At 42.6% G+C, this 24,919-nt stretch overlaps 1 protein-coding gene across 1 annotated transcript in view; it reads left to right on the top strand.

Moving 5' to 3' along the window:
- znf407 (zinc finger protein 407) overlaps positions 1–24,919 on the top strand; it is a 132,879-nt gene that overhangs the window by 41,961 nt on the left and 65,999 nt on the right. The window contains exon 5 of the mRNA XM_076150538.1: positions 17,504–17,578. Coding sequence (XP_076006653.1) covers positions 17,504–17,578 — 75 coding nt within the window. The remainder of the gene's footprint in view (positions 1–17,503; positions 17,579–24,919) is intronic.

The raw sequence follows: 24,919 nt of genomic DNA, 5'->3' as shown, positions 1-24,919 counted from the left end.
ATGTAGTTGGGAAAAATATTGTAGAAGTCAAGTTTTGTTTGCTATTTTGGGATTGATACACAATCACACATGCAGTTACCCTTACAGTCCTGTAAAGATGCACCTTGGACCCCATTCAGAGTGGGTGACTTAAGTGGGGCGCATAAGTGGGACTTCTTATATCAAGAGATCTGCGGGGAAAGTTAAGTGCCCGTGTATCTCAACTGTAAATACGCATAACTATGATTTTTGCTATGAATATGAAGAAAAAGGAATAAACACAGCAATGCATATGTGAAGACCTACAATACATACTTAAGGACAAAACATAGAACTTTGATTTAGTCCTACCTGATGAAGACTGTGATGAAGTCCAACAAGCTTGTTAAACATTGAAAGGCTTTTTTTTAAATCATTTTAGTCTGGTTCAGTTCCATTTCATATGCTGACATATAATCTGAAAAGCCATGTAAGACCTCCAATTGTGAACAAGGTCTTGGTGTGGCTACAGCGCTCTTATTAGGCCAAACACAATCACAAGCCTGTCGGAGGCTGAACATGACTCCTGTGAACCAACTGCGAGCGAAAAGGCCTAACTTGTGTCCTATTGCAGGTAAGCTTAACTTGTTTCAAAGCTGCCAGCCGGCTGTCGTGAGAGTAAACCGAGCTTTCTTCTGCACCCACTAAGACATTGCAGATGTTCAGCGATTGTTTTCCAAGGGAACACCTGTCAGTCTAGTCTCCATACAAAAAAAAATCCTTATGTCTAATTAGGAACATGAGTCATTGTCATCTGTCTCTAAGTGAGGAATCACGGAGGGTTCTTATTTCACTCTGCTGCCATTTGATATTTCACTCTGTTTACAAATGAATAAGGACAAGTTTCCATATTTTAAGGCAACTCTGTAAACAGGGTCGCTTGTTTTTTACAGGCACTGTCAATTACCAGGCGGCAGTAGCCCAGCAGATTCGCTACAGCACTCAGTGGCTGGCTGACTGGGTGACTGGCTGGGTGGCTGACTGGCTTGTCTCTCGGAAACCTGTGAAATATGATTTACATTGAGAGCATGTTGTAACAAACCCTAGCCCACGGTATGCATATTCCCCCATTGTTTGTGACAGTTGGTTGTACCTGCGCCGGGGGAAGAGCGCCAAGTAGGCATCCGACTTTGCATTTCAGTGGCTGAGCTCAGGGTCAGGAGCACATCTGGTTGACTGGAAGGTTTGTGTGTTGTGTGTCATTTCTGTGCTGCAGACACCATAACACACACACACACTCACACACACACACACACACACACACACATGCGCGCACACTGTTGAGCTCACTTGTTGCTGTGTGCATAAAGCAGCAGCCGCAGAACACAAACAGCAATCCAGGCACACCGGTGCACTCCTACACAAACAAACAAACACACCTGCTGCTCCTGGCAAGTCGCTCTGACAATCAGCCGAAGGAGGGAAGGCAAACAAAACAAACAGTTTAATTTACATGACAGTAGCCTGCGTTACATTAGCATGCTGTGGCAATGATAGAGTGAAGCTCTGCTGGAAACAGCAGGTAATGAAAAGTGATGGTCCTATTTGCGGTATATTTTAAGTACAGGAATGGGAAGCTCAAGCAGTCAGAACTAATAGCAGCCACTGTGCTGCTTGTCTCCCTGACAGGCTTTAGGTGTGTTGGTGTGAAAAATAAAGGCGCCCAGTCCTTTCTTAAATAGTTAATTTTCAACATTCACAAATGAATGTAAGCAATTTGTTGTGGTTAAGAATTCCAGGTGTGTGTGTGTGTGTGTGTGTGTGTGTGTGTGTGTGTGTGTGTGTGTGTGTGTGTGTGTGTGTGTGTGTGTGTGTGTGTGTGTGTGTGTGTGTGTGTGTGTGTGTGTGTGTGTGTGTGTGTGTGTGTGTGTGTGTGTGTGTGTATATATATATATAAATACTTTTCGTGTGTGTGTGTATGTATGTGTGTACTGGCTCCAGTGGTCTGATCCTTGTGTAAAGCGATAGCATGTTCCTACAACAGATCGATACGTGGGAATATTTCTGGAATCCCTGCTTCAGTCTCCAGTTATGTGTGTGTGTGTGTGTGTAAAATGACATGGATTGACATCTTACTGTTGTCCTGGTAGTTAGGTGGAAATTAGCCGCTATGCTGTCATGTTATCAGACACAGAGGAGCCCTCAAGTCCAATGCTCTGTTTCTGTTATTAGTTTCCCCTCTCTGGTTGGTTGTGACCTGTTAGCTCGGTCCTTCAGTGGCCCCCGAACCGTCTCTGACCATCAACAACTCTGCCTCACGTATTGTAGAACCTGTGATACAATTGTTTGGAATATTATCACAATCTTCATGCACACACCTTTCCTGCTGGCCTGACACATTGATGCACACATGCAGATCTATGCTCCTGCACATAGAATCCCCGCCACCCCCAGGCTTATCCTACCTCGTGTTTACATGCCGTAAATTGTCCTAAAGGGACGCAGCCTCAGATGATTTATGGTGCCAGATATGATTAGATCCCATGTATTTTTACACAATGGACACATTTTGCATGCGGCGCCTTAAGTGGGAGCCAGTAGTCATTAAGATTGAATAAACAGCATGTTCTCCACTTATTGAAATATAGCTTGGTGTTTCCTCCTGATGACTGTCATGGCAGCAGGAACCTCGACAACGGAGGACAGCTTGCTCTGAGTGAATGTGGAAATATTTATCTAAGTATGTCTAATATGTCTGCAGATCTGTTTTGTTTCTCCTTAAAGCCCAGTATGTGTCAGAAAGTATGGATTGTATTCAGACAGGTTACGCTAAATGAAATTCCTGAACGGTTGGCTGATGGTTTGACACTTTGACTTGAGTTTTGCTTGAATTGTAAGTAGCCACTTCTTCTGTCCTTCACATGATCATTAGCACTTTATTGACAGTATATTTGTGTGGAGTCAAGTAAGTTTATACCTTAAATGACATCACCCTGCTGCTCGCTGAGTCTGGGGCCACTGTTAAGTGTCAAGTTCAGCAAATATTATTCTTTCTTTTTTTTTGGATGTCTCCACTATTATTCCTTGGGATCAGTTTTCAGTGAAAATATACAAGACTATCTTTATCTTTTTAAGTTATTTTGTCAATCAAGTTTCCTAAACGGTGCTTGTTCTTCTATTACAGAGGTAAGTGGTCTGTATTTTTGACTATTTTCAGTCTAATTTACAGCTATATAATATAAATCTGCCTCATTACGCCTCAGCTACATTTTACACAACTGACTTGTTTGCTCTTTGTTTATAAAAACATTCAGAACGGTGCATATAAAATAGGTTTAACACACATCTTCTATGTATTGCACAGGTTTAACGCACACAGTTGTCAGTCTCAAGGTGACAAGGTTATCCTCCAGCACAAGCCCCCTCTATTTCAAACAGCTCTAAGATAATTGTCAATAAAATTGATCTTTTTTTTTTCTTTACTCCACTCGTATTTTTCCATCTTCCTCCCCTCCCCTGCCTCCTCTCCTTCACTCCCTCACTCCACTCTCCTTTGCCCCTATCGTTCTCTTTCCACTTCTCTTTTCATCTCCGATAGGATGAGTCTGCCTCGTCTGCCAAGAGCTGCGAGTATCACCGCTCGCTTTTTGCTTTTTTTTCCCTCTTATGTTGTTCTCACAGTGCACCGGAGCCATGTCACAATTTCTCAGGGAATTTTGATGCCTGGATGTCTCCTGTCCGGGCCCATTTCGTCTGGGCCGCAGCGTCGGTCCTATGCGATCTGAACTGCGCTGCCTTGCTGCAGGTCAGCCTTCATGGCCGATTAGTGTTGAAGCGCCACTTTGGTCACAAGTTGTCGGGAGCGCTTATCGTGAAGATCAACAGCGATCAGTCTCGCCGCTTTGCGCCACACTGCTATCTATCTCTGAGCCCTCCACATCTCCTCAGTCTTTCTCTCTCCTTTCTATTTTCTGCCCTCTACCCTTTTGGCATTTTAGGACCCTCTCAGCCCCACCCCTCCCTCATATCAACACACTTCCATCTCTATCTTATCATTGTCCTTCTCCCCATCTCCCAGCATTCCTCTTGCTATTTTTGTAGCTGGATCCAAAATACTCTTCACAAACTTTTTCCGCACTCACTTATTGGAAATCGTATAGTTTAGTTCTTTTTTTTGCATTCGCATTTAATTTTGCTATGACAAGATGTCGCTAAGAGATTGTAAGTTATATACTATATTATTATAGAACACTAAATGTAAATGAAGTGGGAATATTATGGTGTACTGTTGGCTTTGGATTTCCTTCCTAAAACTGTCCTTCTTTGCACCATTAAGGAGATTGGATTTGTAGTACAAAGCATCTTTCCTCAGATTGTACAGATTGTTGTGAGGTTATAACTGATACTTCCTGAGCCCAGTATCTCAGGTTGGACTCAAATATTTTTCAAAAAGTTGGTAATAAGCATTTTGCATTTCAGCACCGGTCAGATTTCACTATCTTTTGTACCTTACGGTGAATTTGAGGGTAGATTGTAGCTTCTTAACATCAAGCCTTAAATGAATCTTTGAACACGACACACTTGTGTTTCTGGCTCGAGAGCAGACAGTTCCGTTTGTATCTCTTTCTTAGCTTTTTCCGCCCCCATTTTGTCCCTCCTTTTCTCTCTGTGTATCTCGGTGCCGTCAGGTCTAGTCTTTGGCAAAGCGGAGACGAATCATGTTTGGCCTGTCAGTACGGCTGGTAGTGTCAGTATCTGGAGCCGCCGGTTCGTCTGACAGCGCTGGAGGGGCTGCTGGTCCTAGCAGAGTGCAGCCATCACCCTGTGACATACTCAGTGTCACCGATCCCCCTCCATCTGTTGACATGGCATACCCTCTCTTTCGTACGCATCTTTGCCCACTCCATCCCTCCAGCCAGTGGCCTTTTCACTGCCGCTACACACTCACTCACTCAGTCACTCACTTACTGCCTCACTGGAGATTCTTTAGTGGGAGTTGTCTTATGTGGGTTTTGAAATGCTGTTAACATTCACTATCTTGAAGCAGGGTGAGTAGAATCTGGGCGTAATCAATAAAAAACTTTCATATCCGTCATAGTAGTGTAGACGTTAAGTTGAAAACCTGATTCTTTCAAATTAAAAGTCAATATAAGGCCTACAAATTGAAAGACTTACATTTAGGTCTAAATTCATATTGTGCATATACAGTACAGGCACATATTGTAGATTCATTGACAGAAATGCATTAAGACACTTGCAAGGAACATACAAGATACATATTAGACACAGGGTACTGTAGATAGGCAGCTGATACACAGACAGATAGACAGATACTGGTAGTTAATATATAGAGAGATAGACAGATACTATAGATAGGCAGCTAAAACAGACAGACAGATACTGTAGATAGGCAGCTAATACATAGTCAGATAGACAGATACTGTAGATAGACAGCTAATACACAAACAGATAGACAGATACTGTAGATAGACAGCTAAGACACAGACAGATGGATTGATGCATACTGCACATAGCCAGACAGACGTGTAGCATTGTGTAGAATCACAGAAAGATGCCGCAGCTAGAACCTCTGTGCGCAGCAGGACTAAATATGTGTGTGATTTAATCTGGCCTTGGCGAGTGTGCAGCAGTGACAAATGGATGCTCACTATGAAACCCCCTCATCCAAGAGACAGTATTAGTTTTTGCTTTAATTACCAGCCGCAGTAATGTTTCCTATCCATAACTGTCGGCCTGCTAGAATGCAGCCTGGCAGAGGGGTGAGGGCCTTGTCTCTTCTCTCAGTGGGCCTCCTGTCTTCTCTACCCCCCCAATCCGTCTATCCTCTCTTCCCCCTCCTCCCCCCCTCCTCTCTCTCTCTCTCCCCCTCCACCTCCAGCCCATCCCCTCTGTACACGGCGCATCTTTCATTTCAATATTTCAATATTTATGCCTCATCCGAGAAAGTTCAAAGTCACAGTAAGGAGGCATAACTTTTCTCCTGCCTCCCTGCCGACAGCACAGGACTCTGCCCGGTGGACAGGAGAGGAGACACTGGTGACGGCTGGTCTCCCCTGGTCTCCCCTGGTCTCCCCTGGTCTCCCCTGGTCTCCCCTGGTCTCCCCTGAACCTTAAATGGGCAGCGCTGAGAGAAGGGGAGAGGGTGAGCGAGAGCAAGAGATAGAGAACTCAGGTTTTGTTGTTGACGCTAATGGAGATATTTGTCCCATATACAACAAATAATTGAGTGACAGGCAGAGCAGGACACCTCAAGTATAACCCTAGTTAGTTGAACTTTAAAGAAGTGAAGTACATTAAAATAAGGTAATTATAGAAATAATACATCTTTTTCCAGTTCTGTAGCAATGAACATAACCTTAACTTGAATGGACAACAAACTAGCAAGACTTAGAAACTGGATGACATTTTGAGACAAATGTTGCCTGTCATAAATGGCCTTGGTTTAAGGTGACCGCTTGGTTTGAGGTGAATGTGCTCTTAAGATGTCTTAATATACAAAAATAACAGATGGAGTCGAACCCCTTGCAGCCTTCTTAGCATCGGCCTGTCAGTTACATAGTCATATATCACGACATCTTGTCTGTACTTCAGTTAACTTCTTAGATTAGTACTGCTGATGGTCGTGTCAAACTGAAACGCAATCCGAAACAGCTATTTATTATAACTATGTATTACAGATTAATGCAGAAATTATGCAATTCGGGTTTACAAACACACAATTATGCAATATTTAATTTTTACTTAAAAGTCCATATGTGTCTGACGTATTGGTACAATCTGAGTTAGGACAAATATTAGGTTGTAGAACATGCAACATGCAACATAGTCAAAGGTCCAGGGGAAATATAAGGTCCTATGGGTGCTGATGTTACTGTAGATCTCCCATCCCCATAAATGAGTCACTGTGCTGTAGTGTTTTTCTTCTATGGGTCTTACTGACCATCTCTCAATAAAGCCAGAGCCACTTTTAATAAATAAAGTGTCTCTGACAAGTCCGTCCTTTGCCATAAAGATCTCTGACAGCCGCCGTCTGGTAATAGATTAGCCTAATTACAGCGTCCCTGAGTTTAGATCACAACGTCACATACTCAGCCTCCCTCTCTAATAGCCATTACAGCCACTACTCTCCATCCCCTCCTCCTAATGTAAAGTTGTAAAAAAAAAAAAAAAAAAATCCAAAAGGAAAAGGTCGTCCTCATTTGCATGCAAGCCTTCATTAGAATATGCGAATATGCTAAGGACTGGTGCTGGCGCTTTGCATGTGCAGGTGATGAATTGCCAGTGCACTGCAGAATAGGCTGAGATGGAGGCTTCGTCACCCTCATCTGCATAGCACACTTTATTTACTTATTTATTTATTTATTCATTTACTTTTGAGCGCTTGCGCTGTGTGATACATCTTGCGTCTTTAGATGGTGACTAGGAGGACCTTTGCAATTTAAATCCACCCCCTCTACAAACACTCTTTTTTCAATGAGATGGGCCTTTATTAAATGGCTGAAAGCAAAGGTACCGTTTTCATACGGATTTCTTTGCTTTTGAAAAAAGAAACAGATTGTCAGGATGGTTCATACTGTAAAGCGCTTGTGCTTGTTTACCACTTGAGACATTCCCGTGTGGACTTACAAAGACATTAAAATGCTAGGAATTGATTGTGCATTGAGCGGTGAGTCAACCTGTAGAGCATCACAGAGCGTTAGCGGTGGGAGGGAAGCTGAAGCTTGTTTGAGTGAAACCTTTCAAGGTGTTTTTCTGGGGGGCTGAGGTGGAGGGCAAGTTTCCAGAGAGAAACTTCTTTTCACTCTTCTCTGTTGCTAGGGCGGCAGATGGTGGGTGTCAAGACAACGGCAGCAATAGCCAAACAAAGACATCCTTTATCTGTGTGCATGTGTATGTGTGTGTATAGTTTCTAAGAGGTGTAGAAGAATGAGTGTGCGAGGTTTGAGTAGGAGGGAACAGCATCTATAATAGCACTTGAACGGTACGTTGTGTAAATTCTTAAGCTGTACTTTCACTCAGTCTCTAGGTACCCTTTTGTTTTGCATGATATCAGACAGCTAACCTGCCTCTGAGCTTTTAGAAATGCCCACAAACTTACTCAGAGGTTAGAAGAGAATAGTTTTCAATTTTATCAGCCAGAAAAGATGACGGATGTCACATTTGTGGATCCACGCTCCAAAACCAGGGAATGTGAACTTCCATTTTGTGCAATCTTTCCTCTCCATCAACAGTTATAGTTCCCAGAGTCTAATAAGTCATTCTTCGATAGGATCACTGAATATTAGATTAGTACCATAGTAGTTTATTTTGCTGCTCTGGAGGGTGACCTTAGCTGCCCTCCATAGAGTTGCTAGGATAATGAGAGTGGTAGCCGGCCGACAGACAGGCCTGACATCCCAGCAACGCCCTTCATTCAGCTGGCTGAGGAAAAACGTCAATACAGAGGCCTTATGTTTTATGGATTATCTGCTTGAGCAAAACTATTGTGAGAGAAACACAACTCTCCCCTGTCATGTTCCTTCAGTTCTTTTTAATGTGCGAGACCACTCACCAAAACAACAACGGATGATATTAAAGACCGTCTTCAATGTGTTTCATAAACTTTGGCCATTCCTTTTCTCTGTAATTATTTCCGAAGGTTTTTCAATACGTATCGCATTTTTATTTTTTAAACGTATGATTTTCAACTGTTTTCGGACTGTATTTGTTTGTTGTGTCATGAAAAAACCCTGTTATGATAGATAAAGACCTCAGGCCTCTGTATTTTTCTGTATTTAATTTTTATTTAGGGGATTTAATTATATATTTTAATATTTCTCCTTTCCTAGGTCTCTTCCTCTCTCTTTCTACACCCTCTTTTTCATACATTTAATTTGTTCTCAAAGGACAGGCAGATAGAGCGTATAATAAACAGACTAAATAAATCATGTTTGGGCTGTTTTTTGTAGTGGGGGGTGTCTCAGGGCTACTATTGGTTTTTATTCCCAGGGGGCACAGGGGAGGCTCGCTGGTTGTAAACGGACTCTTGTGCAGCGCTGTTATCCCAGTTTAATCTGCTCACTGGGGGCCAGAGTGAGGTCGGGGCTCACTGTGGTCCCTGATAGGATCATAGAGGGTAAGGAGCCGGCAATGGGGGTGGGAGTGTGGGAGCGGTCGGCTGGTGTCTTTTTCCTCAATTAGTCTCTTTAACGGGAGACGAGGCCCTGCTATAGTGCACCCCTGTTATAATGAAGCAGACCTTAATGATTGTGGTCAGCTAGAGATGATAGTAGATGGTATTGACGAAGGTAGTTACTCCTGTAAATCAGCCAGTGTTGGCCTTACATACAACTCAGCCACTCATTGCATCCACCTCTGATTTAGTGTAGGTTCCTCCCTGACCAACGCCAGTCAATTTATTGTTAGCCAGGATTGTTGTGTGTGTTATTTAACAGCTTCAACATTAGCTGTGTGTAAATCCTGCGGTAAATCCAAACTCCCTCAGCCTCAAGAAGCTGCTAACTGTCCTAAATCCTTTTCATTAGTATATCAGCGGTGACTGCCCTGATCTCTTCACGGTTTTCTTTAAGTTATTTTGAAATGTGGAGCTGGCGTTTGTTTTACATGGGTAACCTGTGTCGGAAACGCAAACATGGATGGAGTGCTGCCAAGAGAGAAGGCAGCACCGGCTTCAATAGCATAACGACCCACTTACTGAGATGTGATCACAATCCTGGCATAACAAGAAAACCTTTATTGCAAGGAGTAAATGCAGGTGCCAGCATCTTTATTGAAATAACACATCTACATACAGAGAGGTCACGGTGATGCATGTGTGAAAGGACCAAAAGGGTCTGGAAGAAGCATTTTTTAAAAGTAGAATGTAATGATAGTGGATATCAGCCAATAATTATAGCTACTGGGAGCATTTGTACACCAAACATAAGTATCTTGTGTTGACCTTCCATCTAAACTAATCCAGTTCCAGTCGTGGTTATCAAGTTATCTGTCTTCGGTCAAACGCCTTCAGCAGTGGTCTCACATTTTCACTTCGACAGACGTATCCAAGCAAAATTACTTACTTACTTTTGAAAAAGATATTCAGAGATGTGAAATTACTCTGCTTTTTTATAACATTTTTCTGTACAAAGAGCACAAATGGGGTCTTTTTATACTCCCCACCCTTCACCTCCTCTTCCAGCATATACCACACCCACCTGAAGAGACCTTCTAAACATACGGAAACCTGCATTACAAATTACTGCACATCATAGAAATTGTGCAGCAAGCTTTTTAAAATACCAGCGCTGCCACTGAGGCGCTTTGTAATTTATCCCTTCACGGCTGTTAGCTGCGCCGCGCAACGGTGATTTATTTGGTTTAAGAGAAGTTTTGTTTAGAGAGATAATGAGCAGGACTTCTCTTTAATGATTTAACACGGCGCAGTGGAAAGGAGAGGGGGGGAAAGCACATATATTTTTCATATCTTTAACTGCACTGCAGAGAGAAAGGGAAGGAAGGAAGGAAGGAGGGAGGGAGAGAGAGAGATATTGGCAAGAGAAGCTAACCACCTATAAGAACAGCATTTTTGATTCATTTTGTTTGGATGTGCAAAATGACTCTTTTTCACCTCCTTGTATCACAACAGTATTTTATTATGTTATGTATTTCATAGAAAGTGGTTCTCAGTTGTGTCTCCCCCTTTCTGCTATCCAGAATAATGAAGCTTACTCGTGCTGATTCTACGCAATGTGCCAGCTTTTATGAACCTATTTTCCAAAAGTGCTACAGCCGCGTGTACAACTGTCTCCTTGTTCCACCCTCTTCTTCATACATCGCTCCTTTCATCTTGATGCCAAATACAGTATTATTCTTTTTGTGTTCAGCATTTTCAAGTTTCTTCTCTCACTTAGGATTTAAATCCCAAATTAAAGCAGTTAATTAGAAAATATAATGAAGCTGAGTAGCATGATATGCAAACAGTGTTATGATGCTCCGAGCTCGGGGCTCTGTAACACTGAAACTGCCATCGGCACATAACGATGATGATATCAATAATAGATTACTTCATCAATCTGCGTTCTCTTGAAGATGGAAATGTGCAGTCGGGAAGGGACTGCATTTTTATTTTTCATTATTATAATTTTTTTCTCTCCTCCCTCCTCTCCTGTAGCTTGAAAATGTCTGTTTCATCTCACATTAGGGTGTGCTCTGCATAAGTGCAGGTGGAACTTGCTCTCCCTCTAAATGATCCTTTAATGGAACAGTGTGCACTGGAGCTGGGAACTCTATGGGGCGCTGCCACTGTCGATGAGAACTTTGCCTCAATCAATCCGTCAAGCCCCATCACCTGCCTCAGCAGATGATCCAAAAACCCCTTTGGAGAAGCAAAGTGAGCTTTTTATGTACCTCCTCTAAGACTAGAGGACATGCACATGCACATGCAGGCATGCACACAAGAGCGCTGGCATCAAAAGTGAGAGGTGTCTGTTTCATTCAGAGCCTTGACGTTGATTAGTTGTCAGAGAAACACTTTGCTTCTCTCTTATTTTTATCAAGATCATCTTAGAATAGATCAAGCACATTCGCTCTGGCACAGGCAAAAAAAATCAATTCAGATGTTTTATTTATTTATTTATTTTTCCAATATCTGTCACATTATAGGATGTTTCCATAAGAGGATCTCTTAGAAGCCTCAGCAATATTGATGCAAAGTTTTGCCTTGGCTTCTGTCAGGTACAGCGACAGCAACACAAACTGCATCTGCCTCTGTTTCTCTTCCTAGTTCGTATTCAGTCCTGCTGATCTAGATACTCCATCATGATTTTTCATTTTCTTTATTTTCCTTCTCTCCAGCGGCTTTCCTTTCACCGTGTTTCTATCACCATCTATCTCTACATCTGTAAAATTGACACCACATTTAGTTCCCCCAGTTCGCTCTTACAGTCCTGCTTGTAGAACATCCGTTACACTCAGCTTGTAAACTCAGCAGAATCCTTCCTCTCTCTGTCCTTATTCTTGACGTCTAACTGTCTGTCTCTCTGTCAGGAAGGAGTTGCACTGTCTGTCAATAAATGTCTTATCTTTCCTCTTGTTCCTGTCTGTTTATCTGTCTGTCTAACATGTCGGCAGCTGTCTCAGCGCTCCGGGGTTGCTGTCAGCCAGGTGTTGGTTTCTGTTCTTCTGTCAGTTCACCTGCCTGTCAAAGCATCTCAGATTACACATGTCAACTTACCTGCAGATTTTCACTTCTCCAGACTCAGAAGAATTAGAAACAGAAGAATTAGTTGTGGCATTGTATTGATACAATAGTATATATATATATATATGTTTATATGCAGTATATACAGTATATCCACACACATCTGATGTAGTTCATAATTAAGTAGTTCATAAGGGATCTAAGCATAATTCGACCCAATACAGAATGCTAGAATCCAGTCTGAACAGACTTGAATAGAGAACCAACACCAACATGTTCCTCCTTTTGGCAAGTCGTTCGTCTCCCCTCAATGAGCATTTTTCATGCAGTGATCATAACTTACCATGTGGTCAGAGTTGTTAGGGAGACTGCTCACATCCACTTGGGTGCGAGGCATTATTATTGACACATAGACCTGAGACTGGAACCGATTAGACTGAATATAATTTGACTTGGTATGACTCAGTCTCAGTCTCAAATTCCAGGTCAAGTCTTGGGTCAGACTCCAAGGAACCAAATGGATACCAAATTATAAACTTGACTGTGAGGAGAATGACTTACTTGCGAGGAAAATATGTACAACTGCCGTTGTCACACAGACACACATAGACACACAATCATGTAGAGGCATAAAGCGTTTTTTAGAGACACAACACAGGCAGGAGGCAGGAGGAGGGAAAGGGGTTCAATTAAACATGGAAAACATACACTGGGGAGAAAGAGGATGACGGAGTGGAGCGACCTGCTGTTTTAATGGTAAGCAGTTACTGGAGGATGGAATGAATCGGGGGCAGAGGAGAAATGAGACAGAAAGAGAGACAGATCGGTAAGTAAGATGGTAGGAAAGGAGGTGCCGTAAGCCGTAGGGCTGTTAGGAAGGGGTCGAAAGACGTGATGTGAGATATGGATTGGGGACAGGTCCTACAGAGGAGAGTGGTGGTGGAAATGTAAGATGGCAGTAAAGGGAGATGCAGGAAGCTGAGATGGAGGGAGGAGAGCAGAGGGGTGCTACCTGCTGCTGATGGCAGTCAGAGTCAGTGAGGGATGGAGGGCGATCCAGCTGTGACATTAAAGCAGCAGGTGGAGGCCATCATTAGGACTGGCACGGGAGGCTGGATGAACCCGCACACACTCATTTCTTTGGGGCCCAGTGGACCACTGTAATGTGTGTGTGTGTCTCCTCAAAAAGAGCTGAAGCGTGGTCCCGTAGCTTCAGAGCTCATCCCCACCTCCCTTTCATCTTCTCCCCCCACTGGAGCCCCACTTCTCTTCCAGGTTTCGGCAGCTTCGCTCAGCGAGGGTTGAGCGGTTCCCACATCTGGTAGCTCTCTCATTCTTGCCTAATGGTATTTCAGTTACCTTTTCACCAATTACAATACAAAAGTTTGAGTTCTTCAACTTGAGGTTCATTTTTCTTCTTCTAACTTTCCCTTTGTTGCCTTCACTTTTGTGGCAGTGCACAGTAGGCAGCAAGCCGGCTGGTCATTTGTTTCAAAAGAATGGGATGAGAAACCTTTGCCATTTACAAAACAGATGCCGAAAAAGGGAAATGTGTGCATTACCATTGTCCATCTGCTTCTCTTGTTTTCTGCTTTTCTCACAATAAAAGTGAAGCTTTGTTCCTCTGACTGTTGCCTCGGCCAAAGAGGTTTTTTGTCGGCAAGATTACCTGAAAAGTTGTGAAATGATCATGAAACTTGTCAGTTGTTAGTTCTTTGCATAGTCCTAGTTCATTATAGTTAAGGAAAAAGTGATTTTGGTCCATATCAGTGGTTCGAGCAATTCTTCATTTACAGTTAAAACTTCCACAGTGATGATTAGCATAATATCTTTGAACTGAAATAGTACAAATTACAGTAACTGACAATTGAATGGATACACAATAGAAGACAAATACACAAATCTATTACTCTGGCTACAGTGGTACATATTGATTGATTTTCCTTGCCAAGCCGTACCTGATGCCAGCCAGTGCAGCTTTTTGAGGTCAAACTCTGAACACTGACTCAAGCAAAATACTACAGTTGTACTCTTTTCACCGTTTTACAGAGTTAACTGACAAAATCCCAAGAAAACAGCTGAAACTAACACAAGTAAAAGTTGGTTAAGTATGTCATGTAGTTTATGACCCGGCTCATCCCAGAATGCCTTGTGCATGGCTCTTAAAATGGGGTGCATACGATTTGGGGTGGGGTGGGCTCTGTTTAAGCTGAGTGTGGCTTTAGGCCCTTTCTTAGATCTCTCATCCCTTCCGGACCTGGATGGGCCTATCCAGGAACACCATTAGGCAAATGAAGTTGTTTGTATCAAATATTGACATGTTATCTCTTCATCGTCAGGCGGCAGGAGGGAAGAGAGAGAGAAAGATTGTAACTGTGGGTAATTGAGCCGTGTCTCCCCTGCTTATCGGTAAAGCTCCGGCACGTCACGGACCTAACGAGCTGTGGCGCGCCGATTAGTCTGAAGGGAAAGTCGAACGTGAAATACCAGAGCCCCCGTCTTTCTTTTTCTTTTCTTTTTTTTTTTATATCTGCAATGGATATTATGAGCCTCCCTGGAGGGCAGAGGCACAGCCTTATTAGTTCAATTCATGGGGGGGAAGAGAATTGATATGGATGAATGGCATGTTAAAGTATCCCTTTGTTACAATAACCATCAAGGCTGATGGTTTGGGCTGATGATGCAGCCCAAGGCAGCGGGAGGACAAGTTGAGGCCTTGACCTACATGGCAGAGGATGCACACACACCAAGGGCAGGGGGCTGATTACAACCTGCCTTAAACAAATGGATTTGTCCCTTTAACATTTAGATATGTGATCTTTTTATGTGTGTGTGTGTGAACACATAAAAGACTGGATTCACGAGGATGTCTGTTTTGGTGACAAGAGATTGCCACTTGTTTGCGTGACATTACAAACATTATCATGGATATCAATATCTTTTTGCATGTACTGACATAATTGTCAGTATTTGTATCATAGTGCATGTAGATGTAAAGACATTCTGTGGAGTTCAGGTCATACCAGGTATCTGTGGTTGTGTATCTAGCAATTGTGCATTTTTATAAAAAAAAATCGTAAGAATACCGTATACAGTATGTGTGTCATGTGTGTGTCATGTGTGTGTCCATGCGTGCAGCCTGTGTGCCAAGTGCCTCCACAGGGTATTGCCAGTCTTGCCCCCGTGCCATTCTGAGAATAATCCAGTGAGAAACGGCAGAGATGAGAATCTCACAACATGCCAGTTTGATTTGTACCCCTCGCTATCAAAGAATGCTAATTAAAATCATATTTTGCATATGTCTTGTCTTTCATGCGCATATGCAAATTGGCCCTGTTGCCTTTCAGCACTCTGTAATTAGGTTTATGAAGGACAGCTGTAATACATAATTAACAGAAATGTTTGCAAGCTTTTTTTCCTGCACGTCTAAACAGACACTTTTACAAGTGCCTGTGAAGTTTCCCCAATGCTGTATATTTCTCTCAGATACATTGATTAACTCTTTTACCTCCAACTACCACCCTCTCAGAAATATATTTTTGTTTATTTATAGATGAGCCAGTCTTTCTAGTCAGTCAGAGACATATCCAGCTGGCCAGTGATGTTCAGGATTTTCATCTTGCCATTATGTCTTACTAGTGTAGATCTCCCGTTTTAACGCCAAATCAGCATTCTGGATGGATGGACTGAATTAGAGTGGATTGAGAAACTGTAGAGTGATAACAAGCAAAACAGTGGAACATGTTTGAATATTTATATGGTAGTGTTCGGCCCTGGGGGGCCTCAGTGACAGACAAGACTCTGGGGCTACGACGTGATGGAGGACACAGCCATGTGTCTGCGTCCAGACGTTGGGGGTGGAGAAGGGCAATCACTGACAGCGCGACATAAATGGTGAAATAATTATGCTTGTGTTAAATGACAAACCGACTCCCTAAGTTAGTTGGGAAGCCTCGGAAATGCACAGACACAGCAGAGGAATAGAATAACTATCTACTTGGAAGAAGGAGAAATGAAAACACCCGAAAAGAAGAGAGGGGAGGAGCGAGACAAAGGAGGAGGACCCAAATGTGTGCGGTGACACTGCCAACCACATGACTGCCGGTTCAACTCCCTTGGCCTCTTTCATGTAGCTCCATCCTCAGCTCTCAGATGTGGTCATTGTCTGTCAGTTGCACAATAATGGGAAGTGATGGGTGCTAAATGAAAAGGCCAAGGGATGAAAACACAGTTGAAGCTGCTTGGATGTCTGAGTAGTTAGGCCTGTCATCCATTCATTATGTTTTCACATGCTGTTTAGGAGACACAGTAAACTCAGGGCCCTCATGGACACAGTCAGGACATTGTGGTCACTGCGGAGCAACGGTACCCCAGTATTTTGATTCTGTGTGCGTGCTACTGCACACACAACAATGTACTTTTGAATTCATCCAAGTGTGTGCATATTTGTGTGGCACTTTGATGTACAACATGTGTCACTCTTTGCCTGCTATCAGACTAGAATGCTGCTTGTTAACATAAAGCAGGGTTTATGTTATGTTATAATGTTGTGGTGTATCATGCGTGATCAATTGTACATGTAAAAATGCATTACATGTTGGAAAAGCAACCCTAACCCTAATATAACCACATTGTGACTCCAGTTTCTTATTCCCTCTGCCAAGGAGGTTGCGTATCCATCCGTGTTGGTGGCCTGTTTGTTTGTTAGCAGGATTACTTGAAAAGAAACTAAACAGAAACGTTTGGACTCATTTGCACTTGCATTTCACTTCAGTATCTGGCCAAAAATATTCAGGCATGCAAACCCCAAGGTGAACTTGAAATAAGTGTGATCTGGTGCAGATCTGGATACAGATGTGTTCAAATCTGATCAGGTTCTACCCGCCCACACACCTGTTTACACACAATCACAAAGTATGAGGTTGGTGAGTGAGTGTTTGTCAGTTTCAGTCTGTGGGTGTTCCCAGCTTAAGCCAGAACAGAGCAAGCTTCTTAGGAGGGCACCTTAAAGAAACAGTACCTGACCTGTTTTCACTCAGTTTGCTGGTTGGAGGTGAAGCAAGAGAGACTAGAAGTAGATCAATGTGTTTTTGCCCATTAAACCATTCTTTCAAAATGCTTTTAATGCATCTAAAGCAGTAAACTCTCTCTTCTTTAAGAACTCTACTCCATTCATTTCAATAACGTGGAGTGCAGAAGCTTTTTCTATTTGTCTGATCTCTGTCTATTTCTTTAGAAAATGTGTAAACTTCTACTTCTACTACAATCCATGTGATGCCATAGCTTGATATTGCTGTTTTTCCTCGCATTCTTACTAATGTCACTGCCTGTGTCATTTTGTAGGTGGGCCTTTGTTATGAAGAAACACCTCAGCACCCACATGCTTGGAAAACATGGAGTTGGACAGCGCAAAGAAAGGTAAGATACACACTTGCAGCTGTATTATGTCCTGTTTTTGTTTTGTGTGTTGTCGTACTTCCTGCATTTTCAGTATTTAGTTTATAGGATAATAGTGTAGAGGAGTGACTACAGTCGTATACAGGTCTGTGTCCTGTTAAGTAAACTAAAAGGTCTTCATTAAGATAAACAGAAGATGAAATACTCCCTTTGCCCTAAAGAGTTAAACAGCCTTCACTCACTCACACTGTCTCAGTCTCTTGCTTTCTTCCCCTTTTCTGTCAAACTTTATCTGACTTCATCCTTCATCATGTTTTTTTTGCTCTCCCTCTTGAATTAAGGAGGAACAGTGTTTTTCTTCCTATTTTTGTCTGTATGTGTGTGTTTGTGTGAGTGTAATGTCTCCCGGTCGGCCCTGTCTATCAGAAGCAGAGCCCTGCTGTCAGTCCGTGTGTTGTGTGTGTGTATGAAAAGAAAGCGGAGATGCCCCCCTCCAACCTGACAAGCCAAAATGAGACGTTAAACACCTCTCAATCTGTCAAGTGAGCTGCTAAAATAGAAACAGACTTGCTTTTTCATTACTCCTCAACTAAATTGATACTTTTGACAACATGTGGTATTGGATTTGACAAGTTGCTTCACATATGAAAGTAAGCAGCTCGACCAGATGCCTCTCCATCTCTCAGACATTGTCAACTAAATTCCTACTGTCAGAATTGGATCTGGATTAGTCAGACAAATCCTCACATGTACAAACGCTTTAAGTCTCTGTTTCATCCGCATGTTATTGCAACCTTTATTTATCCAAGGGATGAGATACACAGCTCTATCGTCTCTCAGCAACACTCTGCTTCTCGTTAACACTTGCATTCACTTCTGGAAGATGCACAGTCCAGCATAGTCTTCTTCAGTTTTGACATCTGACTCACTTGCTGGTTCAGAGACTGAGCGGATGACTTTGTAGTTGCAAACTTGTTTGTTTAACTGATGTCATCGACATGAAATGTGCCAACGAAAGAAAACAAAACAATATTTTCTACTTCTCAATGATTAAAAAGAGAAGAAAAATGTAAAAAATGACAGTAAGTTCAAACTTTATTTCATTCCAGTTGGGATGGTGTTCAATACCACTTTGATCCTAGGAGAAAAAGTCATCTGTCTTACATGGACCCACTAATAAGTTTAACATACTGTAAGAGATCAGCTGGGTTAGGCTGGGTTGAGCACATACTGGACAACATAAAGCAGGTCTGAGTGAGAGAAACTAAGTTTGAAACTAAAAGATACTAAAGCTGTTTGTTATATTTTGAGAATTTTGGCGACATCCAGAAGATAACAAATATTAGTTCAAACAACTATGATGACCACCCACTCACTGACTCACACACACCATTTTGTATTTGTGGCTTTTACATTTGAAGGTGGAATCAACCTCACAAAGGACACACACACAGAGGATGCTGGGCATGAATGGAGCTGTGAAGTCTGTGTGTTACCTGATATCATTTAGCTCAGTGTGTATATTTGCCATAAAACAACTTCATTCACTACGCGCAGCCATATACCATAGTGCCACACAGTACTATTTCAGCAGACACACAGAAAAGTGTGTGTTGTAACTGTATGCTCAGTTAATCCATGTTAATGTAGGCAGAGGCGTACACCCACACACACACACACACACACACACACACACACACACACTTTAAACGACCATCAAAATATTATACTCTGATCCCTTGATTTGTCTCTTCTTGCATGTGCCTACACCGGCTCACATAGACATATGCGCACGGAAACACAGACACACTTAAACAGCCACACAAACTCACATCCACACTCAGAGGGAGGAGGGCCACAAGGTTTGTTCTATTTAAACCTGTAAAACACAGTGTCATCATTTTTCTGACAGTCCTGCAGACAGAATTTATCTCATCATTAATTAACCATCATATTTCCAACACAGTGCAGCTTAATTAGCACAAGGTCATTGGGGAGGGCTTATTAAGTGGAACAAATTTGGGCAAGTGTAAGAGAGGAGGCAAAGGACGGAGGATGGAAAAAGGAAAGGGAGCAGAAAAAGGAATGAGTGATGGGATGACAAAGAAGACGAGAGGAAAACGAAAGGAGGAAAGGAAAGGATATAGAGAAATACATGTGTGTGTACGTGTGCGTGTCCGTGTGTGCAAACCAGCAGGCTTGGTCCGACATGACAGTGCCGGTGCTCGGTGATTGATAACTGCACTGGTTTTGAAAGCCCAGACCAGGAGACTAGGCTGCTGGGGGAGAAGGACAGGGAGAGGAAAGGATGGAGAAGTGTGCGTGTGTGTGTGTGTGTGGCTGGGGGGGCGGATCTGAACCGGCAACTGGGGACCAGTGAGGGGGGTGGGAACTGAGGTGTTGGGGGGGAGCCAATTGCAAACATATGCTGGCTGGCAGGCGGTGGAGAGATGGATTGCAGTGGGACAGTGTCAGAGAGGCAGTTTCATCACCATCTCTACGGCCCTGTTCACCTGGTATTTTTAGAACACTGGGGAGATCTGTTAGTCAAAGAAAGAGAGGAGGAGGAGCAGCAGGAGGAGGAAGAGACCTGACTAGCCGTAGGTAACGCCAGCCTCCACTTAGCCAAATCTGTCTGGGGCCTCAAACACCAGGATATTATGAGTGGGTTTTGAGAAGCTGGCAGTGGCAATTTAATACCAAGGCTGCTTGTTTTTGTTATTGCTATTCCATATGAGTTAAAATAGCGTAAACTCAGAACGAAATACTAACACTATGGAAGTAAAGCAAAAAATATGCAGCCCCTTACATTGTCGACCACTTGTAGGCGACTGGGGGTGCGGTAAACCTGCCTATGTGCTAATCCCTGCAAGTCAACCTGCAGACACGACAGCCTTCCAAACCCAATGTGGAGCTTTTTTTAGGTTAGAAACCCACCATTTTGCCTGTGAGAACATTCCAAATTTGATTTCATTAGGACTAGACTGCCAGCTCAATATGGGTGTCTTTTGCTATGGGAAAGGAATAGGAGCACCCAGACAAAGCCCACACAAAACACAACAAACACAAGTTAACAATACACAGTTTATTGAAATGCCGTGGTTTGCATGCCAGGAAATGGCAGGCACACAGTTTAATTCTAATTGGGTGAAAACATCACTGGAAACTGCATTTTACCTTAATACACAACAATATAGACTGATAACAATTAAGATAATGAAAAAATTGCCTGACTCTATCGCAATGTCTTAATAGACAAAGTTCCAGCTGCTGAGAACAGTAACGGTCAAGTCACATCTGAAATGATTTGAAATAAAACGCTAATAGACGGTCCACATATTGTTATAATCCCAATGGGGAAGAGGAGAGAGGAGGAAGAGGAATAGGGAGAGCGAGAGAGAGAGATGAACTGTTCTAAACTGACACAACTGGGTCTTTGTCTCAGTCACACTACCACTCCTCTCTGCAAGCACTGAGGAGAGTTAAGGGCTTTCTGTCCTTTTGTCTCCCTCTATGTGCGTGTCCTTGTATACTGAGGACTGTACTTAGGAGGACCACACGTCTTCATAAGTAGTCATACTGTAGCTGTCTATGTTTGTTAAACCATATACGGGACTGGGCAGTGCCATTTTAAGGCTATATTGTTAGATATTGGTTTGTAGCGCTGTGCAACAAGCAAAAGTTTAAAGTGTACTAATATTATTACAGTGAAGAATCACAATAGGAGATCTTCAGTTATCGTTCACTTTTTCGTGCCCACACAATATCAGATTGAGTTTAACTTTCTGCTTACCTCAGTGCGTTTTTATCTAAATCTGAAATAACCATCTTTCATTGAATGCATGCAGTGTCTCACCTAGCCTACTTGGGGGAGAAAATGTTATTAGGTGTCCTGAAAAAGAAGTCGGTGCTGTGAATGCAGTGGGATTGGTGCACAGGTATTCCCAGTACTTTGGCAGGATTTAGTTAAGCTTTCACATTCACATTTCCCTTCCAATATCAGAAATAGCTTAGAAAAAAGTGTACCACACATTATTGTCAAATGGAATGTATATATTATATTTTACCATTAATGACAACAAATATCAAACTCAAGCTAAATGACTTAAGCTAATTGGATTTTCTATTAAGAAAAAATGTGGGCCTGGCATACGAAAAAAATGCATCCTGTGAAAAGTAAATGCAGTGTGTTTATGTAGTCTTTCCACATATTTGTTACTGTACATACCATTAATAATGTGTCCGTGACGATCTGATAATATCAGCTATGTTGGTCTCGACTACCAGCCATCAATTTTGGTTTAATACTAACTACAACTAAAATGCATAATTGCTCTACTAATGTATGATAAATAACATAACATTTGAAGTCGGTAGTTTAAAGGAATAGTACAACATCATTTGTTTGGCGTAGCAAAACAGCAATTGTTTTGTCAGTGGTATTAAACAAATTTTACTAACTTCTTCTTCTCTCTTGTATCGTAAGATTTAAAATAAATACTGTGTGTGTGTGTGTGTGTGTGTGTGTGTGTGTGTGTGCGCGCGCGCGCACATAGTGGGTCTGCAGGCACCTAAACAGTTTAATAATGAGGGAGTGGCTGGAGAGAATGATTGACAGCAGTGACCTTGCCTCAATTGGATGTAATTAGTTCTTTCAAAACAGGGCGCCAAAAGACAACTGACCTGTCTCACATACCTGTTTTCATAGGTAATTGTTAAAATGCCTCCCATTTTCACGCTTGTAATAATAAACTGCTTGAACTAATACACTCATCACTCTTGAAACGAGAACACTGACAACCCAAAAGAGAGAGATATTTATTTAAGAAGGAAAATGGATGATAGATGCAGTTTGGGTGGGGAGAATGTTTTCACTGTTGTGGAGATGTCAGATTGCCACATTTTGTTCACAGTTCAGTGGAGGTAAACTTTAGCGTGGTTGCTGGTTATTGTACAGCATAAAGATGTCATTATCTCTGAGCCCGGTAAGTGGGTGCTAAATTCCTTTCGAAGAAAAAAAAACAAGCAGGAAAACCAGGTGAAAAGGCACGGATACACATCCAGAAATAGCCAGCATGATGCATGCAGTGCAGGTGAGATGACTCACAAAATGAAGACAGGGTTATTCAGAGCATCTTGTTATTGCATGACTATAGTATAGGATAGTGCAAAGTAAAGTAAACAGTTATATTTATTGGATTATATCTGCCAATATTAAGTAGTTTATGCAATATCTGTCCATTTTTATACATCAGCAGTGTTTCATTTAGCATTGTATATTTGACAGGACAGACTTTGAAACACAAACCATGGTCCACATATTTATTTTCCCCCCACTGAATGAACAAATGAATAAACAGTAGATCTAGTTTGTAGGCACTTTTAAGAGAATTTAGCTGCCCTGCTTTCAAAGTCAAAGCCTAACGCCTTTACAACAGAGCAGTTAAGCACGTCGCAGCACGGCACATGTGAGCAGCCGATGTACAACACTTAAGTTTAGTGTGTACAGTGCACAGAGTTGCACAAGAGAGTTACCATATGCCACCGTGCAATGGGTTTTGGGCACAACTTTGATGTACCTTCCAGCATTAGCTACTGCTCTGGCTGCACAAAGCAAAAGTGCTGCTCTGGCCATAGCTGTTCGATAAGCATGAGTGTTTACAGGAGAGCTGATATGAGGGCAATACTGTGCTCTACCTTTCATAGTGTGTGTACCCCTGTTCTATCAGACTACTTACAGCAATATTTCAGCTTACCCCTGCCTTACATTATCCGCTGTATTTATTTTTTGCGTTCACATGCTGACATGACAACACTGGTACATGCATGCAGTACATTGCTGCAGTTGGTCACAACGCTGTGCCAGGGGCCGAAGGCGGCTGAACGGGCATCTGGCCTGGTAGTGCCACGCTCTGGGCTTGCAGCCGCATCCCAGCATGCTGAACAATGCGGCCATATTGCCCCGGCACCGAGGTCCGGGCTGGCCCAGGCTGGACGGGGGGAGCGGGGGCGGAAGAGCCCTGCTTGGAACCAGCATGATGGCAATATGGACCACACAGAGCAGGCAGGGGTCAAGTCACACAAAAAACTATGTGCCAGTGTAGGCAAGTGTGTGTGTGTGTGTGTGTGTGTGTGTGTGTGTGTGCCTGGGTGCATGCATGTGTGCGTGCGTGTGTGAAGAAAGGAGAGTTAGCAGTGTGATAGGGAGATAAAGAGTAGATAAAGACAACGCCTAATTCATTAGAATAAATCCTTTCCCTTAATTATTGATAATGAATCGCCTCTTTAATCTTTCGCTTCCTTCCTTCCCTTATCTGCCTGTGTCAGCACTTTGTCTTTCTGGCTCAGTGCTGGGTATGAAGGCCTAGTTTTCTGCCACCCAAGGGCAGCAGTCAGTAACACGCCATTATATTGCAGTGGTACTGTGAGCAACAGAGAAAATAATGTCAAACCAAGGAAAAGAGTTTCTCCTTATATCTATCAGAAATGTCTAATTATCAATGTCAAATCAAAGCTGATGACTTCCACAGCACTGACGCAGGATTTCTCTGTAAGTGCTGAGTGCTAGACCAACATACAGCCAATGATCAATGATGTGCAGTAATCTTAGTGCAACATCAGCGGCCTGGTTTTGTTTGCTTGCGTGTGCTTGCAGTCATGAAGGTCTGCGTCCCAGAGGTCTCTGTTGCTCACACACTCATGGCATGGCGCTGGCAAGGCCTCAGTGACCCCTAGCTCACCTTTGTGTTTGCTGGCTGCTTATTTGAACAGGCGCCAGCGGACAGCGCCTCACTGTTTACCCTACTCAATATTTCATGGAGAATGAACACTCGCAGAATGAGGGATTGCGTTAATATTGCTGTTAAAATTAAGCGATAATTAAAATTTGTTAGTTTAAAAGCCATCACAGTCTATAAAAGTTTGATTACTGGAAAATTAGGTGCATTAAGTTTTTATGGGTTGGCCTGTGCTATCACTTGGGAATGATTTTTATGCACTTGTCATGGGCATATGGTGCAGAATTGTGTGGGTGTGTGTATTTGTGGGTAGGGGGTGTAAGGGAGGCATGTTGGTCTCTGAAAAGCTGACATGCTTTTATGCTAAAATGTCCACCCCTGTGGTCTTACTCATCATTAGTTAAAGCACAGCACTACCACTGGCTGGCAACTGTGACAAAATGCCAATTATAAATCTGGGCCTATGTCTTGGAGTGGAGGGGTCAAAGGTGATGTTGTTCTTAGCTAGTTTATGGCCATATCATTTGGCCAGTGATCTTACATCAGCACTTCTGTGTTTTGCTGCTGGTAGCTGTAATGTCAAGCTCCCTGGTTGCAGGGTCCAGCAGGGTCCAATCCTATCCTA

Source organism: Genypterus blacodes, unplaced genomic scaffold, assembly GCF_046128005.1.
Source record: "Genypterus blacodes isolate CSIRO-AG114 ecotype Tasmania unplaced genomic scaffold, CSIRO-AGI_Gbla_v1 ptg000052l_1, whole genome shotgun sequence".
In the NCBI taxonomy this organism is placed as follows: Eukaryota; Metazoa; Chordata; class Actinopteri; order Ophidiiformes; family Ophidiidae; genus Genypterus; species Genypterus blacodes.
The sequence above is the reverse complement of the archived record's forward strand: the minus strand, read 5'-3'. Positions and strand labels throughout refer to the sequence as shown.